Genomic DNA, 21707 nt, shown 5'->3' with positions numbered 1-21707 from the left:
ATATTTACTTTAAAGAAAATTAAAAAATAAGAACTTTTTATTTCTTAGAATTCCAGTATAACTTCCCTGGATGATAGACTAAGAGATATAGACTTAAAAAAGTACAATAGGAAAGCAATTTAAATGTTTGGAGTATAGGACAATCTCCACATAAAAATATCCAGAATTATTCCTAGGCACTATACATCTTTATTTTTTTATTCCTCCTGTAAGATTATTATCTTTCATTTTGTTTGTTTGAAAAGTTTTCTTGATGACCTTGATATCCCATTTTTTGGTGCTTTTCTCTGAATTTTAATATGTTGATATTCCAGTACTAGTATTTCCTTTTATTTACATTTGCTACAGACTATTATGCATATATATCACCTAGCACACTTAAATATTTTTGCCTTTCTAGATGGCTGTCATGTCTTAAGGGCTCTCTTCTGCTTCTGCACTTAAATATTTCAGCCTTGCTTTAAAAGTTTTATGTTAGGATAGCCTATTTTTAGCTCCAAATAGGCAATAATGTGGCTCGTTCTTCATGAAGGATATTTTATCTATTAATATAATGAAATGGTATCTTGGAGTAAGATTACCTTCTTTTCATCGGTGAACATGACATCCTTGCAGAGGCACCAGTCTTTACGGACACCAGCAGGGATCCAGCACGGGCAATGCAAGCAATTTACAAAGCAGATGCCCGTCCAAGGGTGTTTTCAGGGCAGATACAAGGTGGGCATTAAGGGTTGAACAAAAATTCAGACCTGAAGAGGGTTTCTCTATCATCCCCGCTGGCACAGCCCCCATGCAGGCCAGCCAAATGGTTCCCAACTTTGGGAACTGGAATTCCACAGAGAGGAACGACAGGAAAGGCGCACACCAACGCCTAGATGAAATATTTAGATATGGCCAAAGAGATTCATTCATCTGCTCAAGAGCAATAGCTCACACCACAGAAATGAGTTGTCCTGTTACAAACTGGGATAGTTTTCAGAAAAGGAACGATGACTGCTAGGAGGGCCGTGGACAGAAGTGAGCTGAAAAGAAAGCAGGACTGTGACTGCATGGTTCTGGTGCTCTGCACAATATGGAAACCCCCGTGCAATGGCCCTGCAGCTTATGGCACACAACGGGACACCTGCCATACCTCCACTGAGCAGAGGTACTAAGAAGTGTTCCAGACTTTGGTCTAGGCAGCATTTTCCTTTTCCTTTAAAACTGTATTCTGAACATTTTTTTCTTTAGTGAGACTGATTGGCTTTCATTCTTATCTGAGAATACCTTTCACTTAAAGGATGTAACTAATATTAATAGTGGTGGGTTTTGAATATTAGATGATGTAATATTTGCATCAAAATATTTCAACACCTCCTTTCATGTCACTCAGCAGGAATATATGCTGATTGTTCAGGAAAAGCAACTAAGGAACTGTGAAAGGAGTCCCTATGCTCTTCAACAGCAGCTGAAAAAGCAATATCCTAGGGAAAGAAAAAAAGACAAAGTACTTTCATGAACTCAATTTTTTTTTTCTACTTCACTTGTTACCTGGAAAGAAGTAACTTTGATGTCATGACCACCCAGATAAATATCCTGGCTATGGAAGCTCTGCTAGGTATACAACGTCTTCTAAAAAATGACAGTTCTAAAAGAAAAATTACTTGGTTTTTTTTTTTAAACACAGATTAATCCTTCCTGAAACACAATAATACATAATCTACATATGTTAAAAAGAACCTGGCTTTCTCCTTTACAAACAGAAAATCATTTATACTAGGTTTTTATTTCAAGCACACACTAAAATTATTATTCTTCACAAAAGAGGAAAGGGAGTGTCTGCCAATCAACATGACATGCTATTGAAAGACTGGTACTAATAGCTATGACAAGAGCAAACCTGTTTGAAGCAGAGCTGCTGCTGCTTTTTTCTTTTTTAAAAGCATACCAGCCACCAAAAATAATGCTTTATCTGACTAGAAACCCAAGCAATATTCCACTGCTGTAAAGTCTTGCACCTGATTTGCCTATATCTAGCAATGATAATTTTAATATCGCTTCAAATGACAGCATTTAAAGTGTTTTATTTAAACAGTGATAAAGACTAAGAACATTAACTATTCAAAAAAAAAAGTTTAATACTCTTGCAAACCAAATTGTGTATCTATTCTTTGGAGGTTTTACATAAGGTATGAATTACAAGTTTGTATAAGCACTCAACTGACTTGTATTTCCATTGCTGCATTGGTAAATAGCATTTACTGATTTTATATTTTTTTATTTAGATAAATTTAGATTAAATTTGGATTTTGATAAAATTTGATAAATTTTAATAGAGAGTATAAGAGCAAACAGGCTTTTATTACTTCATTTTTCCTATTTTTAAACTCTATATTTTTTATTAAAGAATCAAAAAGACGCAAAAGAAAGGAGTAGCAAAAAATATTTGGAAGAAGAAAAGCACTAGGATACTAATATAATTGCTATATTATCAGGTTCTGTGTGTCCAATTCACATTCTGAATAAGTCTGCAGTTTCCACTTGGTAATACAGTTATACCTTGATAAAATCACATAATAGATCACACCATAACTTTTAGCAATCAATTTTTTCTCTTAATAATTTGATAAATGTAGCTGTCAAGTGGGATAAAGATCACAATTTTATTTGGGATTAACTATTTGAACTTTCAGAATTCCATTCATGAATATTGCAACTGTTACAACTGATAGGATCACAATTTTGTCCCCTGTTGATGATGCAATCATGCTGCAGGTTGCTGGTACAGCCCTGTTTCTCAAAAGCCAAAGAAACTGAAAGAGAAATGTGCGGAAAGCACGGCCTTTTGAAAAGTGCGCTTAAAGTTTGCAAAACACTTTTCAAACATCTACAAAAGAACAGACAGTAAGGGAACTGCCAGGGAAAGAGCAGAATTTTATACCGATTCTTTAAACACATTAAACAAATAAATAAATGCACGTTACAAGATATTTTATCAGGGATTTACTGACATAGCAGAAACAAACAGTTTAAGTGAGTGTTATTCCCACTTCAGGAAGTGAGTGTATTTCCACTTCAGGCTCAAAGAGAGTAAAAATTTAGCACAGATGATGTGAATGTTGTCTCTCTGAGAAAGAACACTTTGGGGGACTTACCTGTCTCCTCAGCTATTCCACTGCTATCACAACACACAAACAGATTCACAAACACAGCCCTTAACAGGAGGCTGGGGATTAACGCTATTTGAAGATTTAAGAGCAGAAAGGACTATTAGATAATAGTCTGACTTCTGGTATATCAAAGCCCCTTTACGTTTTGCAGTGAACCCAGCAACCTTGGGCCCTCCTAAAACCTATTTTCCAGAAAGACATCCAGTCTTCTCAAGGCTCAAAGGAACAGAAGAAGAATAATTTCTTTTGCTAGTTGCTGCCAGAGCTCAATTGACCTCATATTTAAGTGTTTGCACCTTGTTTCTCATTTCAATTTGTCTGACTACGCTTTCAGTAACTGATTTTTCTTAAGCTTTTCTCAGCTAGGCTAAGAGTAGCTCATGTCTGATATTTTCTCCCTGTGAAGCAACTCATACACTATAATCAAGTACCTATCTATCATTTGGTCATGAATTATGTAACTCTTCATGAACACTAAGCATTCAATCACCACGTAGGCAGCCAACTGCCAAAACACAATCGTCACAATCTTTGTTCTCTGAATGCCCAACCCCAGAGGCACCTATAATTTTCACAGAGGCACAGGCACACAAAGCTGTACTTCCAAGCATTCCCCAAAACATGTCTGTGCAGAGCAGGGAAGCAGCTCCCACTTTTAGTTCTGTCACCATCCATAGGAGTAAGTGATCCTCCACTCCTACTCATGGGGCTACGGGTCGTAGACTCCCACCACACGCTGGAAAATTTGAATGCTTTGCAAACATAATATCACTGCCACAGGAAAAAAAAAAAAAAACCAACAACCAAAACCTTACCAAAGAGTACAATGAATTGATTTCTTTTTTTAAAAAATGACTTCCAAGAATACTACTAATTCTAAATTAAACATCACCAAATTTTCAATGCCTTAAGCAGCTCCCTAATCACACAGTTGACTGCTATGGAGCCATTTTACAGCAAGAGCTTTGTGACTTAAACTACGGAAGCATCACACCTATTTTGCACATGAGAAAACTTGTATGAAAAGCAGGACCATTATATCTTTTGCTCAGTGAAAAACCAGGTTATTCTGATTTCTAGGGTTGCATACATTCTTGGAAATTATCTCCACTTTTTACAGTGCAGCATGGAAATAATGATATGGAAAAAACCTCTCAGTATCACTGCATAACTTTCAACATCATCAAAAAACCAGTAATGAGCAAACTGCTTCCCTTCTCTCTGAAGGGTTTTTTGCTTATAACCAGTTTGTATCCACAGAAGGCTACTATGGCACACTGGGAGATGCCACAAACTCTGCAGCTTTTGGAATACTGGAGATGTTCAGGCACAGATATTACACTGTTTAGACATAAATAATGCATCATAATAGTATCACAATGTTTTTAAGACAAGAGCTCCTAAATGATGAACATTTAGTTCAAACTGAAATTATCTCTACCAAGTGATGTTGCTCCAAAGCAGACGAAGCACTGAGAAAGAAAACTGGAATACTGATCCCTGGCAAGATCTACCGCAGGTATGGGCCCTTCTCCTGTCTCACTTGACAAAGTACTCAGGTTCAGTTCAACTCAGTATTGCAATGTAGCATCAGTTAGAATAAAATACATTCAAGAATTTTGGAAATGCAATGCACACAAGAATCAAAATATTTCTTCAGTTTGCTTTGAACTTCACAATTCAGACAAGCCCACAGTAAGAAACTAATCTTTTTTTAAATTAAATTATCTCCTTTTCAGAAAAACCACTAAAATGATAATCACCAAAATGATATGACAATTCACTCATCTATGCATTTTTCATTTGTAATGACACACATTCAGATTTGCACATGGAAACAAGAATGTACATAAACAGCTTCCACTAGAACCAAATTTCTATCCCTTAAACATTACCTGCAGGATTCCTGAGCTTGCTCGTAAGCCCATTTCTGTTCTTAGAACAGCTGTAAGATCTATCAGTATCTTAAAAGTGGTTTTAAAAAGAAAATAAATTCATATTGTGGGTAATGGCTAACAGTCTCTGGATTCCTGGCTTTTTTATCAACAAAATTTCAATTTTAACATAGACCTTGAGAAAATGGGTCAGAGAATATAGAGAAACAGGCACCAAGTTCCTACAGAACAACACACAGACATTTTTAAAAAACAGATTTGATGCTTCATATAAAAATTAAGGTTAAATGCATAAACTGGTATTTGAAGTGTATATCAAATTCAATTCACAATTTTATGTGTGCTGGACATGTCTTTGTTGGCTTGTGTGCATTAAAGGCCTGTTGCTCAAATATAATAAATTTTAAAAGTATACAAAAAGTATACAAGTTTATACAAAAGTATACAAGTTTATACAAAAGTATAATCCAGACTGTTATTGTTTTAAAGTAACTAAAATTTATAAGGAATAAAGTTGTATTGTTAAATAACTCCCTCTATGATGGAGGGAACCTATAGCAAAAAGAGGAAAGAAAATCTGAAGACCTGGTTTGCTGGCATTTCTATATATCAATTTAGAACAGAAGTGCTATCACCTTGCAATTACAGTATCATCCTCACAAATGTAAAAGCCAACTTCTTTTGTCTTCCATCTTCCACAGCTTCTCCCTTCAAAATGCAGCTTCCTCAAGCTCCTTACTAACACTGACCCTATAAAGCAGTACAGTAGCTGCCAAAGAAAGCTAACTAGAAACTAATATTAGAGCATTATATTATTGTAGCAGGGCATCTCACCCCCACCAGAGCTTATCTGTTGCTTGTTAACCAGCCAGATAACTCGAACAAGACAAGCTGTCTTACAGTGAGTTATTCTGGCACCATGGGGTTAGCACCTCCCAACTGCCAATAAACATCTTACTAATGGAAGTGAGATCTGGAAAGACAAGCCGGATTTTTGACAGACAGATATCCACTTTAAAACATTAAGAGCCATACCAAACTTCCACAAAGCAGAAATTTTCTGTACATTTCCCTGGAAACGTGTGGAGTTTCTCCCATGAGTAGGAACACCTGCTTTGCAGTAACTCCCCAGGGATTAAGTGAAGGAATGTGCACATTACCATGGTTTCAGTGATAAGTTAGATTTGACTCCTAATCAATACTATTTCTTTTCCTAGCTCTAATACAGGTACCTTGATATTGTGCATTTTTATGTTATGTTGTAATCTACTAGTAGTTCTTTTTCGTTTTATACTGTGTAGTTAAGTGGTTGTGATTAAGATCTTTCATCTGCTATCTCTTGTCTGTTTAATAAAGAACTCATTTTATAAACAGATCTGACTTGCCATCATTAGAACTTGCAGGCCAGGGTGATTCCTTGAACTTAAACTGTTGCCAGAATCTGAGGCTAAGTCTTGTCTGAAGCTTCCACTCTTCCCGCAACAATTATAAAGAACATTAAATCTAAATTAGAAATCCAACTGTCAATCTTAATTTCACAGACAAGAAACAGACTTGACTTTTACTCCCAGTCACATCCCAAAGGTGCCCCACAGCTCCACTCTTGATGAGGTGTGGTGAAGGAATTTCTGCCTGTCCTTCAAAGTGGCTGGAGCTGGTCTGTCTCTTTGCCAGTGAAGATACTTATTCTATCTGCTCAAAGAAGCAAAAGGCCAGCTTTCCTGTTGCAAAGCAATATTAGAACATAAAAGACAGACAAATATGTTTAAGTTAAAAAAAAAAATCAATCTTGTATGACACTTTCATACTCCTATCATCCTAAGGGGTTCTATGTCGTGTTGTAGATTCTCTGTGGGTGCAGCCAATGACCAATAAGTCATCAGTAACTGTGAACCAGACACAGAACAAATCTTATTTTTATAAGGGATGTTAGCCAGGGCACAGGAGTTGTCCTTCATTCCTCTAAAAACCTTCTCTAAAACCTTTAACTCTCAGATGTCCAGCAGTCAGAAATGGATTGAAAAGAAGAAAATAAACTTCCCTTAATTTAACTGTGGTATGAATACACAATTATCACCCAGCTTTCTCTTTAATACTGTTTCTTTTTGAAAGGAAAATACAGTATCCTCCTTTCTGCAATGGAATTATGCAAACAATCTTTCAAGACTTTTGTTGCATACCAGTCCTAGGTGAACCTGACAATAATTAGGTGACAATCTGCTCTTACTTGTCCTAATATATCTGCACAGTACCCTGTTTAGTGCAAGGGGATTTTTACAGTATAAGAGTGAATGTATAGAAAAGAAATATTAGGATACAACACACTGATGACTGTTTTCCTGTGTTACCAAGACAAGCAAGCTGAACAGTTTTAACCACAGCATGCTGCAATTAACAAATGATTTATCCAGATATAGTCTTGAACTAATAATGGGAAAATGTACATAAAATGTTGGCAATTTTGGAATGTTACTGATTTTATCACTGTTACAGCTCTCTGATATATCTATCTGCCTATTGAAAGCATTTGATTTTTTCATATTAAGTGGGATTATTGTAGTAAAAATCCAACAGTGTCTGGATTTAAGCTCTGAATTGAATATTCATTTGCTTTAGTGAGAACTATGGTGAAATGTGATCAGTTTTCTGACCTATTTTGAAATTGGTATTCTGCCAACTGGCATTTTGTTTGCACATCCAGATATTATCCACCATATGCTGACATGACATGATGATTGGTTCCAAAATGAAGTGGAATACTTGGCAAATAGAAATATATGGTACAAATAATACACTGCCTCTAGTCAGGAAAGCAAGCAGTCATTTTGAGAAGACTGAGAGGTTTTAAAATAACTGCAGTGTACATACAGCATGAAGCTGCATGAAAACTCTCCAGGTTTTGCTTTTTTTACAGATATAAGGGTATCGAGACCTAGGATATTAATTCCTTACACAAAATTAAAATCTGACACAGGAGTACTAATAGTAGTAATTCAATGGAAGATTAATTTGCATCTCAGGGAGACTCTGGCCCACATAGCTTCTTCCTCCTCTGGATTCCCCAACTCTTTCTTCTCACCATCTGTTCTTTTTTCCCACTGCTCTGACTTGTCTTTCCATTCAGTGATGTCTAAGTTATCTGCCTCTCCTGCATTAAAATCACATTTCATTCAAGCTCCACACTAATTTTGTATTATTTCTCCTAACCTCCTACCATTGAACTCTTTATTTTTTTCTCCTAACTTGATGCTTCCATTAATCTTCTGCCTTCCACTCTGAACCGTAGAATCTATTTAAAAAAACCCCAAAAGCAAATAAAAACCAAAAAAACTTGTTCCTAAACAGAAAACACCGCATCTTTTTTCTTTTAATTCCTGTTTCCAAAGCAATGTTTTTCTTTTGCATTCCTCCAGTGACTTCCATGTGTGTGCTCTCTAACACAAAGCCTGAAAAGATACATCTAAGTTGTTGGTTGAGCTCTGCTGTTCTGTCTTTTAATGAGGAACAGTCTACTTTTTTGTAACGAAATCTAAGAATTTTTAAAGCAGCGCATTAATTTGCCACTGTATTTCCTATGGAATTTTGTTTTTCTGTTCTTGGGGGAACAGCATAGGCAGAGGGACTTAATAAAAATGTTAAAAAATATTTCTCCCTAAAAGTTAAGTTAGATTTCAAAATGAGGCATCTAAATAGCATGCACTTCTGATGTTTATTGAACTGCAAGAATTGTTTGTGTAACATGAATAGATTTCAGTGCTTAATGCATAATCTTTAACCCTGAAAAACTTGAAGAGGGAGGATGAAGCCCATTTTGAAAACATGCCCTTCTTCAGAAAAAATGATAATAACTTCTTGTTTTGTTATTACAATCATTTAAGCACGTGCATTTAGAAAAGAATTTGTAAGCAAAGGGAGCAAGGACCTTACCAGCATGCAAGTATGCCAGATCAGGATTCTCAATGTCTGGGTGTAGTTCTTTCAAGTGGTTCCGAAACTCCACAGGGATATTTGTTCCATAGTCACACCTAGGACAGTTATACATTTTTACTCCTTCATGCTTTCCCGTATGCAAGATGTGTTTACGGATATTTTCTGCACAGTTAGACCTAAACAGCAATGAAAAAGAAAAAAAAAAGATATATTTATTTTCTACCAGTGGTTCAAATAAAACCTAGTGTTAAAACAGAAAATCAGTAGTCATCACTCATTTTTCATTATCTGTAGATTTTTTGCAACCTCTTAGGTTTTGCAGAAATGTTGTCCTTTGCATGAAGGCTCCCAAAGCTGTTTCAGGTTAACTGAACATTACATCTGAACCAGAATGATTGATTTGTCACATTTACAGAATTTCTATTTTTCTCATGGTAGTCAGTGATGGACAGAAATTAAGCAAAAGTCTTTACTTAGCAAAACTGAAATACACACAAATGCCTATAATATTCCCAGTGGAGCTCACATGAACCTTTCCCACACAGTTCCTAAATTCAACAGGAGTTGCTGTGAATGATTTTTGAAGTATGTTCCACCAACTTTCATCTCGCTGTGTGAACTGTTCCTAGGAAGGAGAATTGAGTTGCTCAAGTTTACATATTTTTGAAAATACACACGGATTCTGGTTTACATCTTAAACACAGCTTTTGTGAAAGCAGTGGAGTTTTCATGCAGAAAAGTCAGATTGCATACACAATTAGTTTAACACATTTCAAAGCAATATTTATAATCATATTTCTGAAAAAAAAAGGAAAATATTTCATATTTCTCTAATTCACAGAGAGATTCATATGGCAGTATTTTTTAATTTCTAGTCTTTAAAATTTTCCAGTCTCTACAAAATTATTTTGCATTAGAATTTCCTACTTATTCAAACTTAGTGATTAATCCTACATGAAATACACTGCTGCACCATTTATTTCAATCAGAAATAGTCAGTATATTTATTTTTTACTCAAAAGAACAGAACTGTTCATTTGTACCATTGCTTTGGTGTTTTGTTTATTGTTTGGACTTTCTTACTAGCATATACTATTATTATTGCCAAACTAAGAACAGTAATTCAGCCTAACTGAAAAAAAGTACAAACACTCATGTAAACTACATAAATGCATAGTACTTCACAAATACTCAACTAAGACAACTGCAGAATTTTGGGCAACTGATTAGATACCCATCACAGACTAGAAATTCTACGGTATGATAGAAATGATAGATGACAGAATGATAGAAATGATATCATGATTCTACATCATGATAGAAATCCTACAGTAACAAGCACCTAAAAAAAGGACCTCGAAAATAAACTGGAAGTAGCAGCTTGAAGTTCTGCTGGAATGCTTGTCTCTCCCTTGGAAATGGACATAGTAAAGTTGGTATCTGCCTTACGGGGCTGCCAAAGCTCACCCTCTGTCATGCCCATCTGCTATATACTGGTATCATGATCAGATGCCTGAGAATGTCAGAGAAGACACTTATCACTGAAAAATATAGAAAATATTGGTCCTCAGCATCTTTCAGGATTCAGCCCTAAAAAAACTACAGCGCTCATAAATGTTGTTAAAATGAAATATGTATTTTACAAAAAAGGAAAGAAAAGGTAGTGTATACTGCAATGAAAGCAGGAGACAACCTGGTAACCTTCCATCATGGGTTATACTTTAAAGGGCAGTAGATTAAAGCAGAGCATATGAATCTGAAATAAAATATCTGTGTTCTTTTAGCTCAGCTCTCATACTATGCTAAAGAAATATATAAAAGTTTTTATTTTAAAATATTTCTGTGAAATATATAAAGGATCTGTGGAGACCTATGTAAGAGTTGTGAAGAAAACCCAGGCTGTTCCAGCCATAAAAGGCCAGTTCTATCTCCTTTGATTTGGAAATTGCTCCAGCCACTTTAAACAGAGCAATCCTGAAGCCTCATTTATTCAGTCATCAGTAAAAATCTGTCGCTAAACACACCAACATACAGATATAAAAAATTTAAACCCATAAATTTCCATGTGACCAGGCCAGGAAGGCTTAATCAGAAACGAGGAATGTGAGATCACAAGGCATTACAAACGGCCCCTTGTATTAGGTTGCAAAGCCACAATTGCCATCATAAGGTAAACCATGATGGCAACAACTGGCAAATCCAAGCACTTTTGAATCCAAGTGATACCTTTAAATATGACAGGACAAAAGTTTACTGCATATAAAATGTTTTTTAATTATTCAGTGTGCTTGCAATGTGTGTTTTATTAAGAGTCTTCTCTCAGGTACTGTACAAGCATGTTATCATATGTCTGACACAAAACACCCCCACCAACACCAAGTGTGTGTAGTTACATCACTTCATATCATATGAATAAACACAGAGGTCTGTGATTTTAAACAGCACTGCATTTCTATTAAAGCTATCTCATTACATGAATATAACTAAAACATTATAATGTTGCAATGGTGATGATAGTTAAGGTTTTGACAGCCTTGTATTATGAGATTCACTTCCAGGTGTTTATAAACCCTGAAATACAGATTTCTTTTGTTCTCAAATTTGGAAAACAGTGCCCAGTGCAATAAAAAATCGTTTGAGGAAAGTCCTTCTGGTTTTTCAGTACTAGTCTGAATTACAGCCACAAACAAATAAATGCAGGTTTTAGGAGACTGTATTTCAGTAAAGCTACAGTAAAGTAGAGGTTTCTAAGTTAAATTACTATTACCATTGCTTCATGTAAGAATGCTTTCATCCTTATGATCCATTTTTAAAATCAAATCTATATATTTCTGTCAATTTGTCCATGCTCTTAAGTAACAGGAAGAGAACTCGTTAGAGCAACTTAATCAGTCTAAACCTACAGTCAGTGAGTTTACATTTAATTCTGATGTAGAGAAACACAATAAAAAATTTTCTTTTTATTTCATGTCTTGCAGTAAGTTTTCTTACTAGATGTGAAGAAAAGTCTGAGACTTGATGCAAACCCCACAAAACCCTATTAAAGGGAAGAGGCAGGCCGGTATGGATTTTTCAGTGCCTTGCCAGTGCTATACACAGTGAAAGAGGAGATGGAACATGTTGCTAAGGTATGTTGCAGATGAACAGGAAATACGAGGGGCTTTCCATGCATACTTCCCATGCAACAAACCTGTATGACCTCCTCCATGAAAGACTGATAGACTGGGAAGGGCATAGGCCTACTTTGCACATCCAGGAGAGCTCCCACATTTCAGTAAAGGATAACGCTTTGAACTAAGGGAGACAGATGGTAATATTCTCCTGAGAAATGTAGCTACTGCTTAAGATGAACAGAAAACCTTTTCTGGAAAAAGACAAAAAAGGGCATTTGTCTCTAACGTTCATCGCACAGTGATGCATTCCCATTGCTGTTCTAGCTGCACATTCCATGCTGCCATTACAAGTCCATTCCTACCAACCACGTACCTTTTTCTGCTGTCAATAAATTAAAGGTTGCTGCATATTCCAGTATCATAAACTGGAAATCACTTGTCAAATTTAAAATCGTACTTCAGTCACAGAATCACATCATGCTTAAGGTTCAAAGGGCCCTCTCAAGATTGTCTGGTCCGTTCCTGCTGCTCAGGAAGGATGACCCATGGCCAGTTGCCCAGGAACATTTTTAGGCAGCTTCTGAATATCTCCAAAGATATCTCCCACTCTACCTGGGCTGCCTGTGCCAGTGCTCAGTCACCCTAAGAACGGAATTGTGTTTCCTGATGTTCAAAAGAAACCTCCCGTCTTCCTATTTGTACCAACCGCCTCTTGTTCTGTCTCTGGGCAACACTGAAAAAAAGCTTGGCTTTCTCTTCTTTAGAGCTTCCCTTCAGATATGTGTGCATACTGATGACATCCCCTGAGTCTTTTCTCCACACTGACCAGTCCCAGCTCTCTGTCTCTCCTTATTTGGGATGGTCCAATTACAAACAATTGATTCAAGTTTTCAGTGGTCATTGAGCTTGCACAGGCATCATCCTGTGACAAGGAAGCCCAACGCCCCATTCCACAGCCATCTGCACCCTTGCCTCTTAGCACCATTGATCCACTATGTTGGGAGAGTGAAATAAAGTGGAAGGTTAGGAGTTGTATAAAATGGCCAGACATTTTGTCAGCACGACAATCTGTTGCCTCTGTTTACTCTGCCTTCCTTCTCCTATTCTTATATATATATGCTTCACATCTTTTACCAAAAAAACCCTCAAAAGAAAAAGCCAACACCATGGCATTGTGCTAAGAGCAAGAAACAGAGTGCCTGGTTTCTACAGAAGAGTGAGAAAATCATGGGTGGATGGGACAGAAGTCTCATAACTGCCCTCCTCCTCAACCCAAAAAGCACAGCTGTGCCTTTAGCCCCTAGAAGGTAGTACAAGTGCCCCTATGAAGACATTTTCTCAGTTGTATTGGCAAGCTATAATGCACAAAAGACTGAATTCCTCAGCAAAACTAGTACCCCACTGTAAAGAGCAGCATTGCTCAGGGATCTGGGACTTTTCAGGTAACAGAGATGGCAATTCAAAGTCAGCAGCAGAGAAACATGGGTGGAACAATGAGTCTTGGAGCAAATCGATGCTGGGGGGATAATAGTCAGCCTGAGGGTCCCCTTGGTAAGTGCTGCCTGCAGTTACTATTCCCCCATCATCACTTCCTTCTTCCCTGTCTTGCAGAGCTCAGCCAGCCAATCTCACCAGCAAGGAGTACAAGCTGTGTGTGAGGGCAGGGATTTGGGCATCCCTTCTCTGTGCAGAGGGACTCATCCCCAGCCTTGTGGCTGGATTCAGCAGGTTGTGCTCTGCACTCCCCTCAGCCAGCAGCCCTGGCTCAAGCGGCCTCTGTGAACAGCCAAGTTCAGCAGTTATCTGCAGACCTTCAGCTGCTCAGCACCAAGCTATTTGCTGTCCTTGTCTTTTCTGTAGTGTTTTGGATAAAAATCATGAAATAAGAGAAATTCACAAAATATCTGTCACTTCTAAATTTGCCCATGCAGAATAGGATGCTTCTGTATTTTAAGGGTTTTCTACATGACAATACATTAGCGTTGTATTGAACAGCTAAAAGAAATATTGCAGGAAGTAATCAATTATTTTTTCCTATTTACTTATAAGAAACTGAAATTAGAACACTCTTCCATTATGCAGTGCCTGACATTTTCAGAAAGATACTTACGGCAAGACATGGAAATGGAAGGTTTCAGAGGTGCAAATGAGGCAAAATGTTAATTATCTAGTCCACTAAGTTTTAAAAATTTTAGCACCTTGTAGGACTCTTATTTGCACAAAATAAACCTTTTTCAAAAGGTCTTCTCCAGAACATTAGGCATAAACACCCTTTCTGCAGAGAAATGCATGTAATGTAAAGGACTTACAGCAGCTCCATTGATATAGCTATTTACAACATAAAAACAAACACAGTGAACAACCAACTGATTGAAAAGATTTCTATTTTCCCCCTGTTTGTTCAGTATGAATCAAGTTCACCCTCATATTGACAGCATTCTGAAAGTCTTCTGCACCCTTTATACCCTGCTATGCAACCTGCAATTCAGGGAAATTGCAGCATTTTGATTGAAAAATAGCAAAGTCTCCAGATACTTTCTTTCAGAAATAAAAGCAATTATGCTGAAAGCAAACTTCTCAATGAAGCAATATGCACTATTGTAGATTCCTCAGTTATTCACCAAATATTTGCAGGTATTTCTTTCACAGAAAATGCCATCCAACTTGGAAAACTGTCTTTAAATCAAAATTGCAATCATGTAATTACACTAGAAAAGGAGAGACATGGATTTCTAGAAATGCAAAGTTATATTTAGCTTGACCTCATTGACAGCACAGGTCATAAACATCTGCCCAGTGATTCTCTTCTCAAACCATAATCCTTTTGATACTAAAACATGGTTTCTGATGGAGAGCAACAGGAAGTCCTTTGAAGTTATAGGCAAGTTACTCTTGAGTTAATCACTCTCCCTTTTACAAACTGTATTATTTCTTATCTCCCTGCATTCAGCTAACAGTGCTACATGTCCAACACACCTTGCTTGGCTGTAGAATCTCCTGATACCTGGACCTCCAATGGAAGAGCTATAGAGACTGAGTTCCTCTCAGCTCACTCTGAGGAATCATCAGGCTCTCCCTACATAGTTTCCACTTGCTTTAAGCTTTGAATACGTTCACATTTCACACCAGTGCTGCATACATGGATGCTATGACTTTCCCCATGCTCAGCATTCTCCAGTTGCAGCCAGCTCTGGGAATTCCTGGATACTTCTTGCAGCACCAAGAGCTCCTGCCCACTCAGTTAAATGTAGTGACCTTTCAGGTTGATTTCAGCATTACTGCTTTCCAAAATGCAACCCTTCTAGACTGCCTTTGTTTCTTGCTGTCATTAAACTGTATGAAAACTAGCATTCAGTAGGGTGGTGGTAGACAACCTAATGGGCAATATTTTCTTGACAGGAAAGAAACAAATACCTCAATCTGTGGTAAATACATTATGCAAACAGGCTTATTCAATCAAAACCTCCACAATGACAGTCATTCTGCCCAAGTTCTACTTAGCAAAAACCCAAACCAACCAACCAACCAACCAAAAATCCTTCCCTGCATATTCAAGATTTAGCTACATTTCTGGTTTTAAAATAAAATAAACTGATTGCCAGTTAGTGCAAACTAGCTGCATAACAATACATAATCTGCACATACCACTGGCAATCCAGACTGCAAGTTTAAAAACTAAAGCTTACCTCTTCAGTGCTACAAGTCAATACAGTATTGCACAATAAATAATAAAAAAAAAGCAAAATATCATAGGCAAAAAAATGTGTAATGTGTTGAAACTAATATTGTAAAACTGCAATAATTATTAGGTATTAACACACACATTTATGTATATATGTACAAGAAATATAATACTTTTTTTCATCCTTCTCACTACTAACATGTACCTGGGTTTCTTTTTCCTTGCTCTTTGCCTTTAAAAGCAAAAGTTCTACCTTTTATTTAGGTTTTAAGGGAGTGGGGATACAATCACATGGATATGCTCTGCAACCAGCTTTAATTCTCAAGTGACTTAGGGAACTGTTGCTGGAATTAGCAGCACACGGTTCCCTCCGTGGGAGCTCAGGAGGACAACTCCAATGTACCACTGCCAGCTCAGCTCTGCCTGTGTCACTGCTGCCAAACACCTCCCTGTGCTGTTCCTAAAGACCTCTGGTGGGCAGAGGCAAGGAGCTGCTGGGGACAAGCAATGCCTTTGCCACCATGGCTTCTTCTGCAGCGAGTATTTGCTCACAGCTTTTCAACTCGACCAAGAAAAGGCGACTGAAATACACACCCACAGTGCCATAAAAACACATGCACAACAACCTGGTGGCCTCATGTATTCACATGTTTTCATGTACTGCCATGTATTGCATGTATTGCCACTCAGAAAATACAAAGTAGCCCATAAAAGAGAGTACACTAAATTTACATGCTTTAATGAGATTTTATAATACAGTCAGTTTCACAAAGAAAATAATAAAAATGTATTTGGGATTTATTCTGATAGTATTATACCAACACCCAGGGATAATAATCGCAATGTTTTCTGCTTTTCTACATTTTTAGCTTTGCATTTTTTTCTGTAATGATCTATTTGTTATGACATACAGTATGTGTGACAGATGTCCAATGCTGGCTGCTAAAAAGTAGCTGAGCCCTGTAGGGAAGCAGCAAAAACTTGTGCGTCAGCACAGAAAATGATGGAAGATTGATAATTACTGCTTCTATCTGAGCGCCATTCAGCAGACTACCATGTCCAAATTGTAATTTGGCCACAGATCCACCATTCTATTTACAATGTATAGGAATGAAAATTCCCAGTTTCAAGTAATTGATCATTATGATAGCCAAAGTAAGTGCTTTTAAAGGCAAATTCAGGGTAATTGGGAATTCTGAAGGGAAATAAGAAGAGATGTACTCTAGTCTTGTTTACCTCTGAGGAATCTGTAAAGCCATTTAAAACCCTGCACAGTGAACAAAAACTGAAGTATAGACCCAGTGTTGGCATCCAAATCTACTCGTGAATTTTCAGAGTATTTCTGTAAACAACTGGCGAACAACAGACCCCACAATTTAAAGAAAAGTTGATTTTTTCCAAGAGAAAGCCCATCTGTGACTCCAAGGAACTACAGCATCCTGCCTTAAATGCTTCCATTAATTCTATTTTCTACAAGAAAAGAGAGAAAGAAATAAAGAAGAGACTTTTAGATAGAAACCTGTCCAAACTGCTAGACTTTGAAGGAATGGGTGGAAAGGGTACAAAAAGTCATGGAAGTGTGCCTCAGCTCCGCATGTGTGCTGTGTCCTCACTGTCCCCACAGGTGCTGTGCAGAGCTGGGCTGCTCAACTTGTGAGTTTGCCCCAGCAGCTCTTCTGAGAGAGGCTCAGTGTCTCCTTTTACTGACTAGAGAAGAAAAAAAAGCAAAACAAAGAAAGGTGAAAAAAAGAACCAATCCAAAACCAAAACAATAACCAAAAAATTTTTCATAGGACTGATCTGCTACTGAAAACTCTCTGTAATGTTTGCTAGAACTCTTAGCTTCCACTTTGCTGCAGGCAGAGTGGTCTCTGTGCTGGCCCAGCTCAAGGGCCTGTGTGCCTGCAGTGTGAGGGATGCAGGGGTCTGCTGTGCACAGTGCACTGCTGCACTGTGTCAGCCAAGGTTTAAGTGGCAGAAATAGCAGGTGGAGTTCATCTATTTCACAGTAACTGAGAATAATCACTCCATTGTTTCTGGGCTTCCTCCCTCCCCCTTTCCTTTCTTCTTAGAGCAGATGGCATAAAAGAGAGGTTGGTCTGAGAAACAGTATCTCTGCAGTGGTGTGAGGATGGAGACTGGGCTTTAGGTATCACAGGCCCTGATTTAACAAGGTACTTACGCATTTTTGTGGCTTAAGTACAAGCAGCCCCCGTTGACTTCAAAAGAATGACTCACAAGGTTAAATTTATGTACATGATCAAATACCTTGCTGAAATGAGGCCATGGAAAACATCCATTTTTTAAAAAAGCTGGGATGAATTTAACTGAAGACACGCATTTCCCTTCAACATCAATTTTTTCCCTATTGTACTTCTTTTAATGACCACATAAAGTAACTGAACAATTCTGTGGAGTCTGTTTGTATATCCTCAGGAACACATAAAGTATTTTCACAGATACAAAAGTGCAGATGGAGCCTAGGAAAGGGTGTGGAATCTAGCGGCTGCACAAGACGAAACTGGACTCCTAATGTTGCTGGAGTCAGAAATGATAGCAACAGACCCTAAAGGCTGCCTGTCAATCTCAGATGCAGATGGTACTTCGTCCAACTGGCCTTCGTGTCAGTTCCTTCAGCCATTTTAGTGACAACACGGCTCCCTAGAGGACAGATCCTGTTGCTTTGCAGCCTGGATTCATACCCAGGGCACTGTGGTCTGTACTGATCTCTGCTCAAAGTAGGTTTTTTTAATGCTAATACAGTGCCTCTTCTTGCCCTATCCCAGCCCCAACCCCCCATGCAAAAAGAGATGGTCATTTTCTTCCTCATTTCAAATGTTCCAATTTATCAAAGGAATCAGCAATAATTGTCTGAAAGATTCACTTCTGTTATGCATGCCAAAACTATATATAAAATCCCTGCTAATAAAATTTGCAGACAACACAGTAATTGGCAGCATGATTAATAAGGATGACACTGCCATCATACAGAGCAGTCGCAGAAGCCAGGCGTGTTCAATCACAACACGTACACACACAATTACAGGTTAGCTTTCCCACCTTTGCACAGTGCATGCAAGTAACTTGGACAAAGCTGTGAAAAGCTGTGACACTGAAAATTATTTAGGGATTAGTGACCATGAGTTTAACGTGAACTTCTTGTGTGATGCTATAAGCAGAAAGGCCCCATGCTATATTTAGCTGTATAAGCAAGGAAGTAGCAAGCAAATGTAAGGATGCAATGTTCTCTTTGTGACACAGGAGAAACTAATTCTAGAATATCTACTTCCTGTAAATGTAGTACTGCCTACATTTAAAAAGGGAACAAATAGTCACAAAGTGATTATAAACAGAAATAGAAGTTAAGTGGGGTAAAAAACCCTCTAAAACACTTAAAAAACCCCCTTCTGTTTTGCTTATTGCATTTAGCTTGGCCTGTGAGCTTTAACATGGAATAAAGGTGTATTAAGGGACAACCTAAGCTAGAGAAAACGTACAGAAAAACAAAAGCAATGACTACAAGTTACAGTCAAATTCAACTGAGAAACAAAGCACAATTTCTTCAGCAATTATTCCTTCACAGAAGAGAAGCTGTGGTTCTGCGTCTTTGGTTCTGCGACTTTGGTTCTGTGACTTCTTCTGTTTTCAGATCAAACCTGAATATGTTTCTAGATCATAAAATTCAGTCAGAAGTAGGAGGTTCAGTACAGAGCAAACTCGGAAAAAAAAGCACCTATGCAGCTTGTTTTCTGTAGAAGGTCAGACTGGCTGAGCTTAAGGCTTTTTCTGGGCTCAAAGTCTCCAAGAAGTACAGTTCAAGTCTGAAAAATGTCATTGTGAGGTCAGCCATTTATTGTGCTTCCATGATGTCATGGAAATTTGTTCAGTCTGCAAATTAAAATATATTCTTCCTGGCTGTCAATACTGCAAAACCATCTTAGATTCTGAAAGTCAAATTTGGGTGTTTAATTGGAGGCATGATTGATTATCTAATCTAAAATGTGTGTTGAAAGCATATATCAGAGAAACATCATTCTCTTCAGATTATGTCCTCATAATGCCATTTTCTGCACAAATGTAAGTAAATGCAGCATTTGGCTCTGTACTTTGAGCTTACTTCACAGACATCATTCACTCCAGGAGAACTGGTTTTAAGAGTAAGGAGCAAGCAAAATGTGATTTTTGTTCCTTAAGAGTACATTTGCCTATAAGGACGCCCTGCAGCTCAGTAAGAAACTGCAGTTCAGTTTTCATGCAGCGGGACTTTCAGTGTAGACCTACACATCAAAATTAATGTGCTGTGTACTTAACCAAAGATACTGAAATGTAATGAAAGCACTGAACTAAGTATTTGGCTCACCTAGCATACCTATATGTAAAGTAAAATGTATCAGGTAGTTTCTACTGTGCTTCTACTCCAGACTATTCAAAGTTGCAGATAAGCTGTTTTGTAAAAGTATCAGATTAAAATTGGACCACCAAAAATAGACACATTTTTACTGTGCTTTCAACAATTCACAATTATGTCTAACAGACATAACAGGATTTTAACTAGATGAGAAATCAGGGCAACACTCTAGATCTATTGATTGAGAAGAATAGCAACTGCCTGAATGGTATTACTTCACAAACCTGACCCAAGAAGCAAAAAATTTAAACGCCAGGGCAAAAGCCTTCTGGATACCAATTAAATTCTGTCATATTGAGGAACTTTGTAGACTAATACCAAACAAATTATCCTATGATCATGTATGCAAAGGTTCTGTCTTAAAGAAAAAGCCCACCCCCATGTAAAATTAACCCCATCATATTACCTGAAAATAAATTTCTTTCATTATCATAGATAATGTTATGGACTTGTCTTTTTTCTCACAGAGGGTTAACATGAAAAGAGGGAAGAATGGTAAAATATGAAACTTTCTCTTTGGCTTCACCTTTCACACTCTGATATCATACAACAGCAGAAACTAATGAACTTGCTCATCTTCAAAAGCCCTTTTGCATGCTTCTTCCTTCACCCTTAACTCTGATCCTCGCAGGTCTTCCCTTATGTGTGTGCCAATTTTACTGGTATAATATGAGCACTTTTATTAGTTGTGTTCTGATGATTTCTACTGAGAGATACTTAAAGCTTATACAAGTCAAAAACTATTTTATCACTTCTGAAGAAAACTAATAGTGCAGAGCCACAGAATGATAAGAGAGACCACTGAATTTATTTAATAATGCATGTCCATTTCACAAAAATGGCCTGTGTAATCCTTTTAAAAATAATAACCTGTTCATTTCAGACCTTGCACAATGCTTCTCTTTGTCCCTTGTAAGTCTCTCAAATGTCTTATTTTAAAGGAATATATAGTACTCCCGGAAGACATTTTCCCATTTCTATTCTCTTCAACTCCTGTGAGCCCTTGTTCTGTGTGATAAGGCAATCTCCTTCGGGATCTGAGCTGTGTAGTTTCGCACCACGAGTGACAAGGACTCAACTTGAATAACTGCTGTGCGCAGGTTGTAATTATGTCAGCTGGAGTGTTGAACAAGGGGACTGATTAATGTGAGCCCCAGCCCAGGCACAGTCCCTATCAAAACCTTCGTGCAGGCCAGCAGTGGGGATGGGTTAAAGCAGAAAGACAAAACATGCTGTATCGTCCATGATAGATGAATTGCTCCAACAGTCTTCAGGCAGATGTTCCAGGACAGTATAATATACAATTACTCTGCCTTATCACCTTCCCAGGGACAATAAAGCTTCCTCCTTCTATAGCTCATGTGAGTGAAGGCAAAATTAGTTTTACTTTTACAACACTGACTCACTTATCATGTTGCCTTGATTGTGCTTTTACAGCTAAAGAAAACATATATTGCACTCTTAAACTAAAAACAAACAAACAAACAAACAGAACGCACCAAAAAAACTCTGCACTCCTCATCTTTTATA

General features: G+C 37.6%; 1 protein-coding gene across 1 annotated transcript in view; it reads right to left on the bottom strand.

Moving 5' to 3' along the window:
- Window positions 1–21707, bottom strand: part of ZNF407 (zinc finger protein 407) — a 333967-nt gene that overhangs the window by 89488 nt on the left and 222772 nt on the right. The window contains exon 8 of the mRNA XM_084201615.1: window positions 8972–9150. Coding sequence (XP_084057741.1) covers window positions 8972–9150 — 179 coding nt within the window. The remainder of the gene's footprint in view (window positions 1–8971; window positions 9151–21707) is intronic.

Source organism: Fringilla coelebs, assembly GCF_963513975.1.
Source record: "Fringilla coelebs genome assembly, chromosome: 1".
In the NCBI taxonomy this organism is placed as follows: domain Eukaryota; kingdom Metazoa; phylum Chordata; class Aves; order Passeriformes; family Fringillidae; genus Fringilla; species Fringilla coelebs.
The sequence above is the reverse complement of the archived record's forward strand: the minus strand, read 5'-3'. Positions and strand labels throughout refer to the sequence as shown.